General features: G+C 35.8%; 1 protein-coding gene and 1 long non-coding RNA gene across 4 annotated transcripts in view; one reads left to right on the plus strand and one right to left on the minus strand.

The window, feature by feature from the left end:
- Positions 1 to 1,764: 1,764 nt before the first annotated feature.
- On the minus strand, positions 1,765 to 5,065 carry LOC125965275 (uncharacterized). Its single transcript, XR_007478972.1, has 3 exons — positions 4,986 to 5,065; positions 3,304 to 3,472; positions 1,765 to 3,078 (listed from the first exon to the last, which is right to left on the minus strand). It is a non-coding gene; the product is annotated as an uncharacterized LOC125965275 (long non-coding RNA).
- A 123-nt stretch (positions 5,066 to 5,188) lies between these two features.
- The window catches only part of CWF19L2 (CWF19 like cell cycle control factor 2), a 200,925-nt gene continuing 190,551 nt past the window's right edge, over positions 5,189 to 15,562 (plus strand). For all 3 annotated transcript variants that reach the window (XM_033413428.2, XM_033413430.2, XM_033413429.2), the window contains exons 1-3: positions 5,189 to 5,324; positions 6,853 to 6,963; positions 7,702 to 7,824. In XM_033413428.2, the coding sequence (XP_033269319.2) occupies positions 5,232 to 5,324; positions 6,853 to 6,963; positions 7,702 to 7,824 (327 nt within the window). In that variant the 5' untranslated portion in view covers positions 5,189 to 5,231. The remainder of the gene's footprint in view (positions 5,325 to 6,852; positions 6,964 to 7,701; positions 7,825 to 15,562) is intronic.

Here is a 15,562-nt window from a genome sequence, read left to right on the forward strand (position 1 = left end):
ACCACATTAACAAAAGAAAAGACAAAAACAACACGATCATCTCAATAAATGCAGAAAAAACATTTGACAAAATTCAACATCCAGTCACAGTAAAACTCTTACCAAAGTGGGAATGGAGGGAACATATCTCAACATAAAAGAAGCCATTTATGACAAACTCACAGCCAGTGTAATACTCAATGGTGAAAATCTGAAAGCCTTTCCGCTAAAATTTGGAACAAGACAAGAATGCCCACTCTCATCCCTTCTCTTCAACATAGTATTGGAAGTCCTACCTACATCAGCCAGACAAGAAAAAGAAATAAAAGTTATCCAAATTGGAAGGGAAGAGGTAAAATTATCACTATATGCAGGTGACATGATACTATATATAGAAAACCCTAAGGACTCCACACAAAAACTACTAGATCTAATAAATGAATTCAGCAAAGTAGCAGGATACAAGATTAACGTTCAGAAATTGGTTGCATTCATTTACACTAACAATAAAATATCAGAACAGGAATGTAAAAAAACAATACCTTTTAAGATTGCACCAAAAAAAAAAAAAAAAGAAAACCTAGGAATAAACCTGACCAAGGAGGTGAAAGACTTATACACTGAGAATTATAAAACATTAGTAAAGGAAATAAAAGAGGACTCAAAGAAATAGAAAGATATCCCATGCTCTTGGATTGGAAGAATTAATATTGTTAAAATGGCAATACTACCCAAAGCAATCTACAGATTTAATGTGATTCTTATTAAACTAAAATATACAAGGGATTCTTGGAGAATGGGCTGATTTCAAGGCGTAGGCAGAGAAATGACATGATGAGCCTAGGTCATCTTCTTATACTAGAAAGTAAGGAAGCACTCAAAGAAAATGGAGGTATGTGGAAATGTCACAAAAACCAGCTTGGGGCTCTCACTGGCATCAAAATAAATTCTGATAATAATGTATTATTATCCCACTGAATAAAATTATGAATCTACTGAATAGAGATAGAAATCATGAGTCTATACTAATAAAAATGCATAATTTGGAAGTTTGATAATAAATTAGCATAGTTTCTATTGGGCTGCCCCCTGCAGGCCTGCAATCCCTGTAATTACCCAGCCTCAAGACCAAGGAAAGAGCCCGAAGTCAGTGACAAAGACATCAATGGTTTAATGGATAGAGGATCTTACAAAAGCAAAAGTGTCTTGGAGGGACACCCCACCATGGAAGGCAGATGGCAGACAGTATATGGGAGCAAACTTTGCTACCTGGGGAAGAAGGTGTTATCAGTTATAGGGGGAATTGACCTCAGCTTGGCTCATTGATTACCAGGGAAACCAGCAGAGGAGCACACCTCTCACCACCCCTTTGATAAACTATCATAGTGGAAATAGTTCTGATCTAAAGATTAGAATAATCACTAGCTAGGGTGGGGGTAAGTATGTAGGCATTTAATGATTAGGATCTAAGATTAATTGGGAAGTAGGGTGAGTAGGGTGTAGGTGAGGCAGGGACTGGTTGAACTGGGGATGTACAGAGAGCAAGAGAACAGCCATTTGGGGTGACCTGATCATGTAGTTTCAAAGAACTGTCTGAAAAATACTTATTAATTACAAAGGGAAAAGGAGTAACTTTATAGTAGAGAAGTTTGGCAGAAGCCACTTTATTTAAATGATCAGGGTTAACATCACTAGTAATAGAACAAATGGAAATTCTGTGTTACCTGATAGGATACAATGAGAACACAGTCATACTTCTGTGATAGTTCTCTCCAAGATGCTTAACCTAAGTCTAACCACAAAGAAACCTCAGACAAATCTAAGCTGAGTGTCATTCTATAACAAAACTGTTCTGGAATCTTCATGACTCTTCCACGGTTAGTTGTGGTCATGTAACCTACTTCTGGTTCATTAAGATTTAAACAGAAGAAAATGGACAGGCTTTAGGAAAGTCATAATTTTTCTAATAAAAATGGGGTAGGCTTAGGTGTCATACACTTCTTGCCCTTTATTCTTCCCCATTATTCCTATTTTTAATAGATGCAATGTACAGATGTGAAAGAATGGAACACACTCCTTGTGACTATAAAGACTTAAGTTACATACTAAGTGTTACAAAGCAGAAAAGGAGAAACAACATGGTTCCTGGACCAGCTACCTTTAGGCTCCTTATTACATTACGCTTTGTTTGATTAAACCATGGATTTCTATTGATGTGGCCAAATGCAAACTGGTAACAACAACTTGCTTTACCTTACTTTTCTATATCAACCTGTCTAGTTCCCCTCCCTGATGCCAGCATTTTTTGTTGGTAATTTTATTGGTTATTGTATTCACAAAGTAATTTATAGACAATTGATTTCTTTATGATGTTGAGCCTTCTTCAAGCACATGGTATGCCTCTTCATTTGTTCTAGTCTCTTCTGTGCCTTAAATAGGATTTAAAAGTTTCTGTTATATAATTTTGCATTTTTCTGCTATTATCACCAATTTTTTGACCCCACAATTGATGCAAGGGGTAAACAGATGCTTTTCTGAATCCCAAGAGAATCTGAAAGAGTGGAGTGACATTTGGGTTAATTATGACAAAAATCTGTCAAGTTGTTACCAACGAGGGTTCTTGGCCTTCCTTAATCAATAGATATTGATGAGGCTAGACAAGAAATTCAGACAAGGATTTTTGGGGGCTCCTGCTGCAGCATAAGGGGGCAAAAACAAGTAACAGTTTCTCTTGCTTGCTCACTGAGGAGGGAGGCAAGCTGGTTCCTTATGTGGGGTGAGGGTAGGGGTGGGTCCAGGGGTCGGGCCAGAGGGGTGGTTTAGGTGGTTTGCCCACCCCTTTGCGGGTATGGTGTACAGGGGTCATGCTCATTACCCTGCTTTTGCTACTGGTACCCTACTTTTGCCTCCTGTTTTTGTTCCTGGCTCTTCAGAAGTGGCAGTTGGGTTTTAGTCTTTTTGTATCTTGTTGTCCATAATTTGCCCCAACTGTGCATGCACACAGTTATTTTTAGTCCCATGTAGTTTCTTTGTGTTTTGTTGCTGGAGGAGACGTTTGTCCAGGTGCAAACACTGCAGCAAAGTGTCCCAGGTCCCAGCCTGTCTTAAAGTCACAGTGGATTAAATATTTCAAGGTTAATTCATAAATTAAAATTCACTTTTCTGTAACAAAACTGCAATGAATACATCTATTTTGAATATCAAACAAGTAAACACTATATGTTTGAAGTTAAGATTTTCAGATAGGTGAAATAGAAACTCCTGGGAAAGCTTCTTGGAAACACAAATTCAGTTTTATGAAAACTTAAAATGAAGCATACTTACCTGATAAATGGAATATTGCCTGCCATATCAGTAAACAAAGGATGTCACAGTCATCAGTGATTACAGCCACAGCCTATGGTGAGCTGCTGAATCCTGAGGGAACTCAGGAAGGAAAAGAATACCTGCCATCTAGCAGCCATCAGACTATAGCCTCTCCCCACGGAGAGCCCTGAGGAAACAGCATATGAAAACATAAGATATGGGCCCCAGATAGCTGAGGTGCATATCAAAGCAACGATTTCAGTGAGCCCAGACTCTTGCATCTCCCCATATATAGAAAAGCATTAAATTACTTAACTTGACATATGTGGTTTTCTTTAATTAATAATCTTTTGACTTTCAGACTACCTGCCCCTTGTTGCAAAACTCCTTTATATCCTGGCTCCCTGCTTCGCCTCCTCGGAGCAGTTCTCTCAGGGTTACTTGAGATGCTGCCTCCCAGGCTTGAAGTCCTAAAATTCCCACCAAATAAAACATAACTCTCAACTTTTAGGCTGTGAATAATTTTTTAGTCGATATACTTCAATCTGTTTTATGTTAACTATTTTTAATGTTTTTAAAGTATCTAGTTTGTTATTATTCTCCAACCTTCTTCTTTATCTTTGTGATTATATATAAGCTCGGTGTTTTATAGTCTCAAAGCACTTGATTAATACTTTAGAATGTCTTATTCTTCATGGAACTTAAAGTTCTATGTTTGGGAGATGTTGCCAAAAAACCTTGGCTCTCTGTGCACGGATGCTGAACAGAATACAGAGACAGAGACTTTGGAGGATAGAGAGATGGCTTTATTCCTCTGCCAGGCAGAAGGGAAGACATGGCAGGTTAGCACCTCAAGAACTGTGCCCCCCTGGCATTCTTTTTCTCCTTGCATTTTTTCAAAACAGTCATAGCTGGCATTAGGCAGCCTGGTAATTGGGTCCTTTTGTCTCTGGTTTATAGGCCAGCGACCTTCTTTCTGAAGCCAAAAGCTACAGGGGGTGATTTGTTACAAGGGAGCATAGTAAATGTAAACACCAGGAGGAGGATGTAATTTACACAAAGTTAGGGAGTGATAGGTTAGCTTTGTGAAGTACAAATCTAGTTACAGACACTACAGATTAGTAACAGTTAAAATAAAATAAGGGGTGATTAGCTCTTTCAGGCCAGGTTATGTTTCTTCTCTAGCCTGTTCACTGTTCCCTTTATTTTCCTTGTTCTCAGGAGAGGGAAGAAAACCCCTCACTTCTATTTTTATTGTAGCATAAAACAGGAACACACAAATAGGTAATTGCACACTGTAATGAAAAATGCTTGAGTGAATAAGTATGAACAAATAATATGTCAGAAAAAATGTTACACTTTAAATAAGCTCGTAGAAATTATGAAGTGCAATGCAAAATTCACATGACGTTTTCATATACTGTACTTTACAAAAGTCCACCAAAGCAAAACATTGACTCTTCAAAGCAATTTTGCCCTCCTGCTACCTTGCATTGCCTTTCTGGCCAACCTTCCTTCGTTCCATTCCTCCTGCACAGGGAAACCTCTTTGGCGGGAAGGGCGCTTTGGTGGAAATCTTTGAAAGGTGCGGATTTAACCTCCCTGAGTGTCTAACTTACTGCGGAGATTTTAAGAGGAGATAGCTGATAGCTGAAAATGCCGTCAGAACCTTGCAAAACGCGTAACAAATGTACACCTACACCAGTCCTGCTCAGCGCAATCTCGATATACGAAGGTGGGCAATTCCCCGGCTAAATCTTCCTGCTTCCTCTAAAACCACGGGTTAGACAATTCACCCGAATAGTAAGCAACAATCAGATCTGCGCATGCTCTGCTGGTGGACAGCGCCCCTCCTCCTCCTAGTCGGAAGTCCCGGTTTGTTTAGTAAATTACGACAGTCGTAAACTGAGATTTTGTGACGGCTTCCCAACTTTACGACAATCACTATGGCGGCTGCCGGTGGTGGGTTTGAAAATGCGAGGGTCGTCGACGAGCGTAAAGAACAGACTTGGATTTCCAGGACCGAGGTGTTGGGACAGGTAACTCTGTTTGGGGGCTTCGTGAACCATTTAGAATTGAGAGAGTGGAGGCTTTCTGGGAGCCAGGCCTCTGGTTCTCCTGCCTCCCCGCAGCCTTGGTATCTCACCTTACCTGGTTGTGTGGGGGTAGATGTCTCCCTTTGGAATACCCGCAAATTCTTGGGTATTTTCTGCCTCCTAGATGCTCTGGCAGGCTCCAGTTGCTCATACTCTTTTCAGTAAGACTTGTTTATTTCCTCTGAATTTCCATATCTTTTAAATCATCCATTCTTGACATTTCTATCACCTGATCACCTGAGCTGCGCACTTTCGAAGAACTCCGCCACTTACAACGACTCTCTCTGCGTTTTATATAGTCTCAATCCTCGCTCTTGCTATATCTGAAATGAAATTTTCCGTTTCCAGGAACACATGTAAGCCTTGTCAGAGTAGACCGTTTCATTCTCCTTTTAAACTATTTATATCAGTTATTGGCTTATTGTAAATACTTACTGATGCAAACAAGGATTGAGACAAGAGACCCAGAGAATTCAGCACTTCGAAAAAGGTTGAGAAGCATTCTATTTCTCATTAAGATTGAGATGGGGTAGAGGTAACATAAAGAATGCAGGAAGTAAACTGTACTATTGAATTATCTGACAAGATGTAAGAAGTGTGGCAATGAAGGGGAAAAGTTGTAGTTGGAGAGCAATGTAAGGTGAAACAAGTGATGGATTTTGTTTTAAGCTGGAACAGTTTAAAACGAGTTTAAATGCAGACGAGAAGGAGCCGGTATACAAACAGGAAGGAGAAGGTGTAGCGACTACAGCCAGATTTACAGGGGAAGAGAGGGCAATAAGTCTTAGGTGAAAGGTTGGTGTTGTTCCCTGATTTCAGCATATGTAATATACGTGTATAATAAATATCCCTCATCCTTGTCTCTGATATTTCAGGCAGTTTTTGGAGAGAGTAGGGTTTGTGATAAATTGTATAGTAGAGCTACGTACAGAGGTTTGAGAAGGACCAACCCCAGCTTTGAAATTTGGGGGAAGAATGAAAAGGCAGGAACAACTTCCTAGAAAGATCTTACTTTATTTGACTGTTGTTGAAAGATGAATAAAAATTAGCAATATAATCATTTGTTTTTAGAAAGGTGATTCTTCCTGAAGCATTTTGGGGGTGTTGGTAGAGGAGTTTGGGCACTGCAGACTGAAGGTGTGGAGGTCAGTCCCCAAAATATTTAAAAAAGTGCGATAGTGAAGGGAAAAGAGATTCAAGTCATATTTGAGGTAGGGAGCTTAGGGAGAGGGAAGGGTCTACAGTAGGTCCCCGGATTCTGTCTTTGATTGGTGGCTCATTTCACTAGAGATTGGTAATTGGTAATGCAATTGGTAATGTGGAAGGAGAGTTTTTTGTTTAAATCTTTCTTATACTTTGGTAGAAGCAAATTCCTGGTAAGCCTTATATGAAAGAGGGAGAAGTTTTTGTTTTGCTTTTTTGTGAAAGGCAAGTGGATCAATTGTTAATTTTTCTTTTTTCACTGTTTTAGGCTAAAGCCAATTTTGAAAAGGAAGAAAGGCGTAAAGAACTTAAACGACTTTGGGGTAAGGAAACATGGATGCTACCTGATGTGAATAAGCGACTTGAACAAATCTCACAGGTGAATACTAACAGGCTTACTTGATGTAAGCTTATCTGTCTTTTTTTTTCTTTTTGTACTTATTCAAGTTAATATTGGAGGAGTAACTTTATAGACTATTTTTGCAAGTTACAGAATGAATATCACATAGTTGGCATTACTGAATATTTTCTCTCTCTGGCCAAATAATATTTTGGACATAATGACATTGGAAAGATTTTGTTAGTTGAGTTGGCTGGTAGAAAACTTAGCTTCAAATTTCTAGCCCACTTGTGGCAAGTTTATGGATCTAAAAAGTTATGCGTTTTAAGCTTAATGTCATGCTTTTATTTCTTTTTCTTTTTTTTTTAGGGGGATTGTCTCAATCCTTGTTTTCTCTTCCCACAGTTTATGCTATCTTGTTATATTTTATGTGGCTAGTAATCGTCTATAAATTCTTTTGGGCCTATTGAAGGAGATACACACACGTATGTCTGTGCATATATGTGTTTATTTGATTATATCTGTCAATGTATCTACAAATAAAACTTCCCTCATATTTTTCTAAGAAATTTTAGCTATATGATTTATTAGTAGTGGCATATATTATAGAAGTATGGTAAAGTTTCTTAGAAGAAATTATTTATTTAGTCATATTCCTTGTTTCCTTTCATGAAAGATTTAAAGTTTTTTGGAATATAGAGGTTTCTTTTCCTCAAAATACTTCCTTTTAAAGTAAGCTAAACTAAATTCTTACCTTTTAAACATGATTATTTATAGGAACACTCTGTGAAGAAAAAGAAGAAAAAAGACAAACATTCAAGAAAAGTAAAAAAAGAGAAGAAAAAAAAGAACAAGAAACAAAAGTGTGAAAAAAACAATGAGTCAACTGACAGTTCATCAGTAAGTATGTACTAAAACTAACCAAAGCAGCTACTTGAGAAAATTGTATTTAGAGGAACAACATATGGGAACCTAAAATATATATGAGAACTTAGATAATATTATTAGTTAGGATATGAAAATGCCTGGGAGACATCTCCTTGGAGGTGTCCAGGAAATGGTAGAAATATGGATCTTAGGTTATAGATGAAGGTAAGAGGATGGAGATACATTTTGAGAATCATTGCTCATTGAAGCCATTAGAATGGATGAATTGCCTAGGGTAATTGAAAAGAAAGAAGAATACCGATACTGAGGAGCCAGACAGAAAATAAAGGATATTAAGTAGAAGTAGTTGGAAAATTAGGAGAAGCAGGAAAGAGTAGTACTGTAAAATAAGGGAAAAGAGTGCCAAGATATTTCAGAGTCTGTTACTTCTGTTTGCTTTTCATAGAAATTAACATTTAAGTCTTTAAAATAGGTTGTATTTATATATTTATCTTTGGGACAAAAAGGAAGAGAATGCTGGGTCTGCTTTGTCTCTAGCCAGGTCTGGGGTGAGAGGACTCACAGAGGATAGGAATGCAGGCCAAACCCTCATGCTTATTTTCAGGAAGAGAAAGGTATGTTGTGCTTAGTGAGTGATGAGCTAGAGATGTTTAGGGATAATTGGACTCATAGGTACGATCTTCAGAGGATTATACTCTCAGTTGAATCATCATGTTTGACAATCTGGCCTTCTTGTAGTTTCAGAAATTAAATTTTTGGCAGTGTACCTTGAGATGATAATTGGCTCATGAAAGCCTATCTTATTTGAGAACGCAGTATCTTAATTCATAGTGAGAAATACACCTGGATAGTTTTATTGACTATCCAGCATATTTTGTAATGGTAGGAATATTATATAGAAAAAAAATTTTTTTGGAATATAACTCAGCACAGAGGGAGTTAGAAAATCTTAATGAGAAAAGAAGATAGAGGTACTTTTTCCACAATTGTGGGATTGAGTTGCTGACCCCATTGAGAATCTGATAAAAGTGATCTTTTCTTCAAAAAGAAATTTATATACAAAGTTGTTTATTTCAGGGGAGTTTGTAAAACTCCCAGGAGTTTACACAAGGATCACAGGTTAAGAATCCTCATTCCATGGGGATATATCTGCCAGGGCAACTAAACATTTATGTCAATTGATTAAGGGCACTTGCTTCCCTTTATTAGAGACACACTGTCCTGTTCTTTGTTGTTCTTGTTGCTATTGCTGTTCTTCTCTGCAACATACATAAGTCTTTTTGTTGCAATATATAGCATGTACATTTATACATACCTATTAAGTTGTATAACATATACCTTAGAGAGAGTAGTTTGAATGAATGCTCAGTGCCCACATCACACTGAAGTTGACTGAAGAAGAACAGAGAAACTTATACTGACAGTGAAGGGTAGGAAAGACAGAATGATAGCTAGGGGAATCAGGTTGGTTGGGAGGTCTTTTTGAGAAAATGTTTTTAGGAAGAGAGGGATAAATATTGCTGAGGAGAATGCTAAGTTTGGGTGAGCAAGCTTCCAGGGGAAGGGGTAAGCTTAGACGGGAAGTAGGATCACCTTCTCTTCTGAGCTAGAGGGAAGTAGTAAAGATGTATACAAATACAGATAAATAAGGAGGAGGTAGCAGATAAATAAGAAGGGGAGCAGATTATTGATGGTGTTTCTGCTTGATGTTCTCTGTTTCCTTTGTGAAGTAGAAGGTAAAATCATCATCTGAGATGACAACTTGGGAGTAGAAGTAGGATGGAGGGACTGAGGAAATAGTATAGATTTGAAACAACTTTGCTTAGGTAATAAAAGAAGCAAATGAATTGCTGGGAACCATTGAGGATCCATGTGAGGCTGGAAAGCATATCTTGACTGTCAGGGTTTCTATTTTTTTTTCTTTTAACTTTTAAAATGAGCTTTACTGAGGTATAATTTATATATAATAAAATAATCCTATATTAATTGTACTATTTAGTGAATATACCTTTTTAACTGTCAGTTAAGATAGCATTTCCATTCCCCATAAAGTTCTTCATGGCTCTTTGCAATCAGTTCCTCCTCACCCTCTCTCCTCCTCCACTCTGGGATTGGGCAGGCATAGATCTGCTTTAGCACACTATAGATTAGTTTTCGCTGTTCTAGAATTTCATATGAATATTCATATATGATTGACTCTTGAACAACACGGGTTTGGACTGCACAGGTTCATTTGTACGTGGATCCTTTTCGAGGAATATGTACTATAGTACTGCACGATCTACAGTTGGTTAGTTGAATCTGCGGATGTGGAACCATAGATATGGATGGCCAACTGTAAAGTTACACGTGGATTTTCCACTGCACGGAGGATCAGCACCCCTAACCCCCACATTGTTCAAGGGTCAACTGTAATATGATCCTTTTTGTGTCGGGCTTCTTTGGCTTTACATAATGTTTTTGCAACTCACGTAATTGCATGTATCAGTATTTCCTTTCTCTTTATTGCTATATTCCAGTGTATGAATATACCATAATTTGCTTATCTGTCTTATCTGTTCAAAGTCATTTGGGTGGTTTTTTAGTTTGCGCTAGTATGAATAAAGCTACTGTGAATGTTTGTGTACAAGTCATTTGGTGGACATGTTTTTCTCTTGGAAGAATGCCATAGTTTTCCAAAGTGTTTGGACCATTTTACACTCCTACCAGCAATATATGAGAATTCCAGTTATTCTACACCTTTGCAAGCACTTGGAATTTTCAGCCTTTGTACTCTTTTGACCATCCTACTATGTGTAGTAATATTTCATGTGATATTTCCCTGAACACCAGTGATGTAGAGCATTACTTTAAGTCTTTATTGGCCATTCTGTTTTCTTTTATGAAGTCCAATTTATTAATTATTTTCTTTTATCATTAATTTTTCGTAGTTATTGCTTTTGGTGTCCTAATTTTTGCACATCTCAAGGTTGTGAAGATTTTCTCCTTTGTTTTTTTCAAGAAGTTTTGTAGCTTTGGCTTTTTCGTTTATCAGCGATTCATTTTGAGTTAATTTTTGCTTATGGTATGTAGTAAGTGTCAAATTTCAGTTTTTCCACGTGGATTTCCACTTGTTCCAGCATCATTTGTTGAGAAGGCTAACCTTTCTTTGTTGAATTACTTAGGCTCCTTTGTTTTAAATACAATTGAGCATATATACTTGTGGGTTAATTTCTAGACTCTGTTCTGTTCCCTTGGCTTGTATGTCTCTCCTTGGCCAGTAAATAAACTGTTGTAATTACTGCAAGTTTAGGGTAAGTCTTGGAATAAGGTAGTGTAAGTTCTATGATTTTGTTCTTTTTGAAAATTGTTTGCTACTCTAAGTTCTTTGCATTTTTAAAATAAATTTTAGAATCAGCCTATCACTTTCAACAAAAGTATGTACTGATATTTTGATTGGAATTGTTTTGCATCAATAGATCAATTTTGGGAGAATTAATATCTTAAAATAGAGAGTCTTCCAACCCATCATGCATGTGGTATATCTCTCCATCTCTTTAAGTCTTCTTTAATTTCTCTCACAGTGTTCTGGAATTTTCAGTGTAGAGGTCTTACTATCATCTTTTGTTATATTTTTTATATTTTATTTTCTTGGGGTGCTGTTGGAAATAGAATGAAAAAAATAAATTTTATTTTTTGTGTATTTGCAGCTAGCATGTACGTTTACAGTGGATTTTTGTATATTTACCTTGTATCTTGTCACCTTGCTAAATTCACAAGTACTAGTGTTAGGTTTTTTTGGTTGATTCTTAGTACATGATTATATTATGTGTGAATAAAGACACTTTTTTTCTTTCCGATCTCTAGGTGTTTTATCCCATTTGTTAATTTTTTGTTATTTTATTTCACTCGCTAGGCCTTCAATATAGTGTTGAATAGAAGTGGTGAGAGTGGACATCCTTACCTGTTCTTTATCTTAAGTGGAAAGCATTTATCTTTCACCTTTAAGCATGATGTTAGCTGTGGGCTTTTCATGTATGCCCTTTTAGACTGAGTAAATTCTCCTCTATTTTTATTTTTTTCTAAGAGTTGGTGTCTTGAATAGCATTGGATTTTGTCAAATACTTTTTCTGCATCTATTTATATAATCATATGATTTTTCTCCTTTATTCTGTTAGTATGGAGAATTACATTGGTTGATTTTTGAATGTTACAGCAACCTGAATTTCTGGGATATACTCTATTTGGTTATTTTTGTTTATTTAATTATAAAATATTTTATTTATATATACTCACAAGCACATTTTATTTTATATATATTTTTTCTGATATGATTTGCTCACAATTAGTTGAGAATATTTGCATCTGTGTTTATGAGGGGTATTGGGTTTTGTTGTAAGGGTAATGCTGGCCTCACGTATGAATTAGGAAATGTTCCCTGTTCTTCCATTTGTAGAAGAGTTTGTGCAGGATTGGTGTGATTTCTTCCTTAAAGGATTGTTAAAACTCACTAGTCAAACTGTTTGGGCCTGGAGTTTTCTTTGTGGGATGCTTAAAGCACACATTTAATTTCTTTAATATCTGTATTAAATGTTTTCTCTTTATTCTTGAGTTAGTTTTGGAATTAAGGTTTGCAAGGAATTTGTTTATTTCATCTAAATTTTTGAATTTATTGTCATAATATTGTAATATTCCTTTATTGTCCTTTTAATGTCTGTTGAGTCTGTAGTTATGTCCCCTCTTTCATTCCTGATTTTGGCTATTTCTATTTTCTCATTGTTTCCTTTAGAATAGTTTTAGGTTTATCAATTTTATTAATCTTTTCAAAGAATTGCCTTTTAGTTTCATTAATTTTCTAGTTGTGTATTTTCTATTTTATTGATTTCCACTCTCTTTTTACTGTTTCTTTCCTATTACCTATTTTGTATTTAATTTGCTCTTCTTTTTCTAGCTTCCTGAAGTGGGTTGTGTAGGTCTTTGATTCTAAATCTTTCTTATTTTCGAATGAGTATTTAATCTACAATTTTTTCTCCTAACACTGTTGTATCTCCATCTAACTAATTTTGATGTGTTATGTTTTCATTGTCATCTTTTCAAAATATTTTCTAATTGATTTTGTTACTTTTTTTAAACTTACAGACTATATATGAGTTTAAAATTTTCCAGGTATTTGTGGATTTAACCAGTTTTGTTTTTGACTTCAAATTTAATTCTATTGTTGTCACAAAACATACTCTGTATAATTTAGTTTTAAAAAAAAATCATAGAGACTAATTTTATGGCCTAGCCTATGCTCTATCTTGGTGAAAATTCCTTATGTAATTGAAATGAATGTATATTCAGCTGTTGTTAGTTGTAGTGTTCTGTGAATGTCAACATGGGAAAGTTTATTCATAGTGTTAAGTCATCTGTAGTCTTACTGATTTTCTGTTTTCCTCTTCTGTCAGTTACTGAGAGAGCAGCAGTAAAATCTGTGTTGTGGATTTGTCTTTTTCTTCTTTCAGTTTTGTCAGTTTTTGCCTTATGTATTTTGAAGTCTTGTTAGATACATACACATTTAAGATTGTTGTATCTCCTTGATGAATTGATGATTATATTATGAAATGTTCCTCTTTATTTCTGGTAATATTCTTCTTTAATGTCTACTTTTGTCTCATAGTAATAAAGCCTTTTCAGTTTTCTGACTTTTTGTTTTCATGGTGTATTTATTTTTATTCTTTTAGTTTTAATGTATCTATTTATTTTATATTGAAAGTATTTCTTGTGGACAGTCTGTGTTTGGGGCTTGCTTTTTTATCTAGCTTATCAGTTTCTTCCTTTTAAATTAGAGGATTTTCTCCACTATATAATATGACAGCCATATTGACTAACATTTCTGGTAAAAATTTACTGAAGTTATATCAGGTTGAAAGTTCATTTCTTCAGGGTCACTAGCCAGATTCTTTAAGTGTTTGTAGACACACATGGCTAGGTTAGTGGCTACCATATTGGGCGGTGTAGGTATAGAAAGATCCTATTAGATAGTGCTGGTTTAGATTATTAATGTTTAATGTAATTACAGGTATGTTTGAGTTTGTCTGCCATCTTGCTTTCCCTTTTCTATTTGTCCCATTTATTTTTTCTCTTCCTAGCTTCATTTGGGTTAGTTGGTTTTATTTTAGTGTTCTTATTTGTTTATTCATTCATTGATTCATTCTATGTTTTTTTAGTTGAATGAAAGATTTTTAAAATTTTGTAGTGCCTTATACTTTTCAAAAGTTTCACAGACATGATTTAATATAATCCCATAATAACCCTTAATTTTAATCCCCTGTGCCTATATTGCCCCTTTCCCCTTCTCTCTCCCCACTGTTAACTACTAGTTTACCCTCTATATCTGTGAGTCTGCTTTCTTTTTGTTTTATTCACTAGTTTGTTTTATTTTTAGATACCACATATAAGTGATATTTTGTAGTATTTGTCTTTCTTTGTCTCACTTACTACTTCACTTAGCATAATGCCCTCCAGGTCTGTCCATGTTGCTGCAAATGGCAAAACTTCATTCTTTTTTATGGCTGAGTAGTATTCTGTTCTATTATATATATATATATATATGCCATATCTTTATCCATTCATCTGTTGGTGGACATTTCAGTTGCTTCCATACCTTGGTGATTGTAAATAATGCTGCTCTGAACATTAGGGTTCATGTATCTTTTTGAATTAGTGTCTTTGTTTTTTGGGGGTATATACTTGGGAGTGGAATTGCTAGATCATATGGTAGTTGTATTTTTAGTTTTTTGAGAAACCTCCATACTGTTTTCCACAGTGGCTGCACCAGTTTACATTTCACCAACAGTGTAGCATGGTTCCCTTTTCTTCACATCCTTGTCATTTGTCATTTGCGTTCTTTTTGATGATAGCCATTCTGACAGGTGTGAGGTGATATCTCATTGTGGTTTTGATTTGCATTTCCCTGATAATTAACGATGTTGAGTATCTTTTTGCCCATCAGCCATCTTCATTTCCTCTTTGGAAAAATGTCTGTTCAGTTCTTCTGCCCATTTTTTAAATGGGTTATTTGTTTTTTTGATTACGAGTTGTATGAGTTGTTTATATATGTGGGGTATTAACCCCTTTCAGTCATATCATTTGCAAATATTTTCTCCCATTCAGTAGGTTGTCTTTTCGTTTTGTCAGTTGTTTCCTTTGCTGTGCCAAAGATTTTAAGTTTAATTAGGTCCCATTTATTTACTTTTGATTCTGTTTCCTTTGCTTTAAGAGACGGATCCAAAAATATATTGCTGTGATATATGTCAGAGTGTTCTGCCTATGTTTTCTTTTAGGAGTTTTATAGTATAGGTCTTATATTTAGGTCTTTCATACATTTTGAGTTTATATTTGTATACGGTGTTAGAGAATGTTCTAATTTCATTCTTTTATGTGTAGCTGTCCAGTTTTCCCAGCACCACTTATTGAAGGGACTGTCTTTTCTCCATTGTATATTTTTGCCTCCTTTGTCATAGATTAATTGACCATAGGTGTGTGGGTTTATTTCTGGGCTCTCTATCCTGTTGCATTGATCTATGTGTCTCTCTTTTTTTGGTGCCAGTGCCGTACTGTTTTTATTACTGTAGCTTTGTAGTATAATCTGAAGTCTGGAAGCATGATTCCTCCATCTCTGTTCTTCTTTCTCAAGATAGCTTTAGCTATTCAGTGCCTTTTGTGTTTCCATACAAGTTTTAAAATTATTTGTTCTAGTTCTGTGAAAAACGCCATTGGTAATTTGATA

This window comes from Orcinus orca, chromosome 8, assembly GCF_937001465.1.
Source record: "Orcinus orca chromosome 8, mOrcOrc1.1, whole genome shotgun sequence".
Taxonomy (NCBI): Eukaryota; Metazoa; Chordata; class Mammalia; order Artiodactyla; family Delphinidae; genus Orcinus; species Orcinus orca.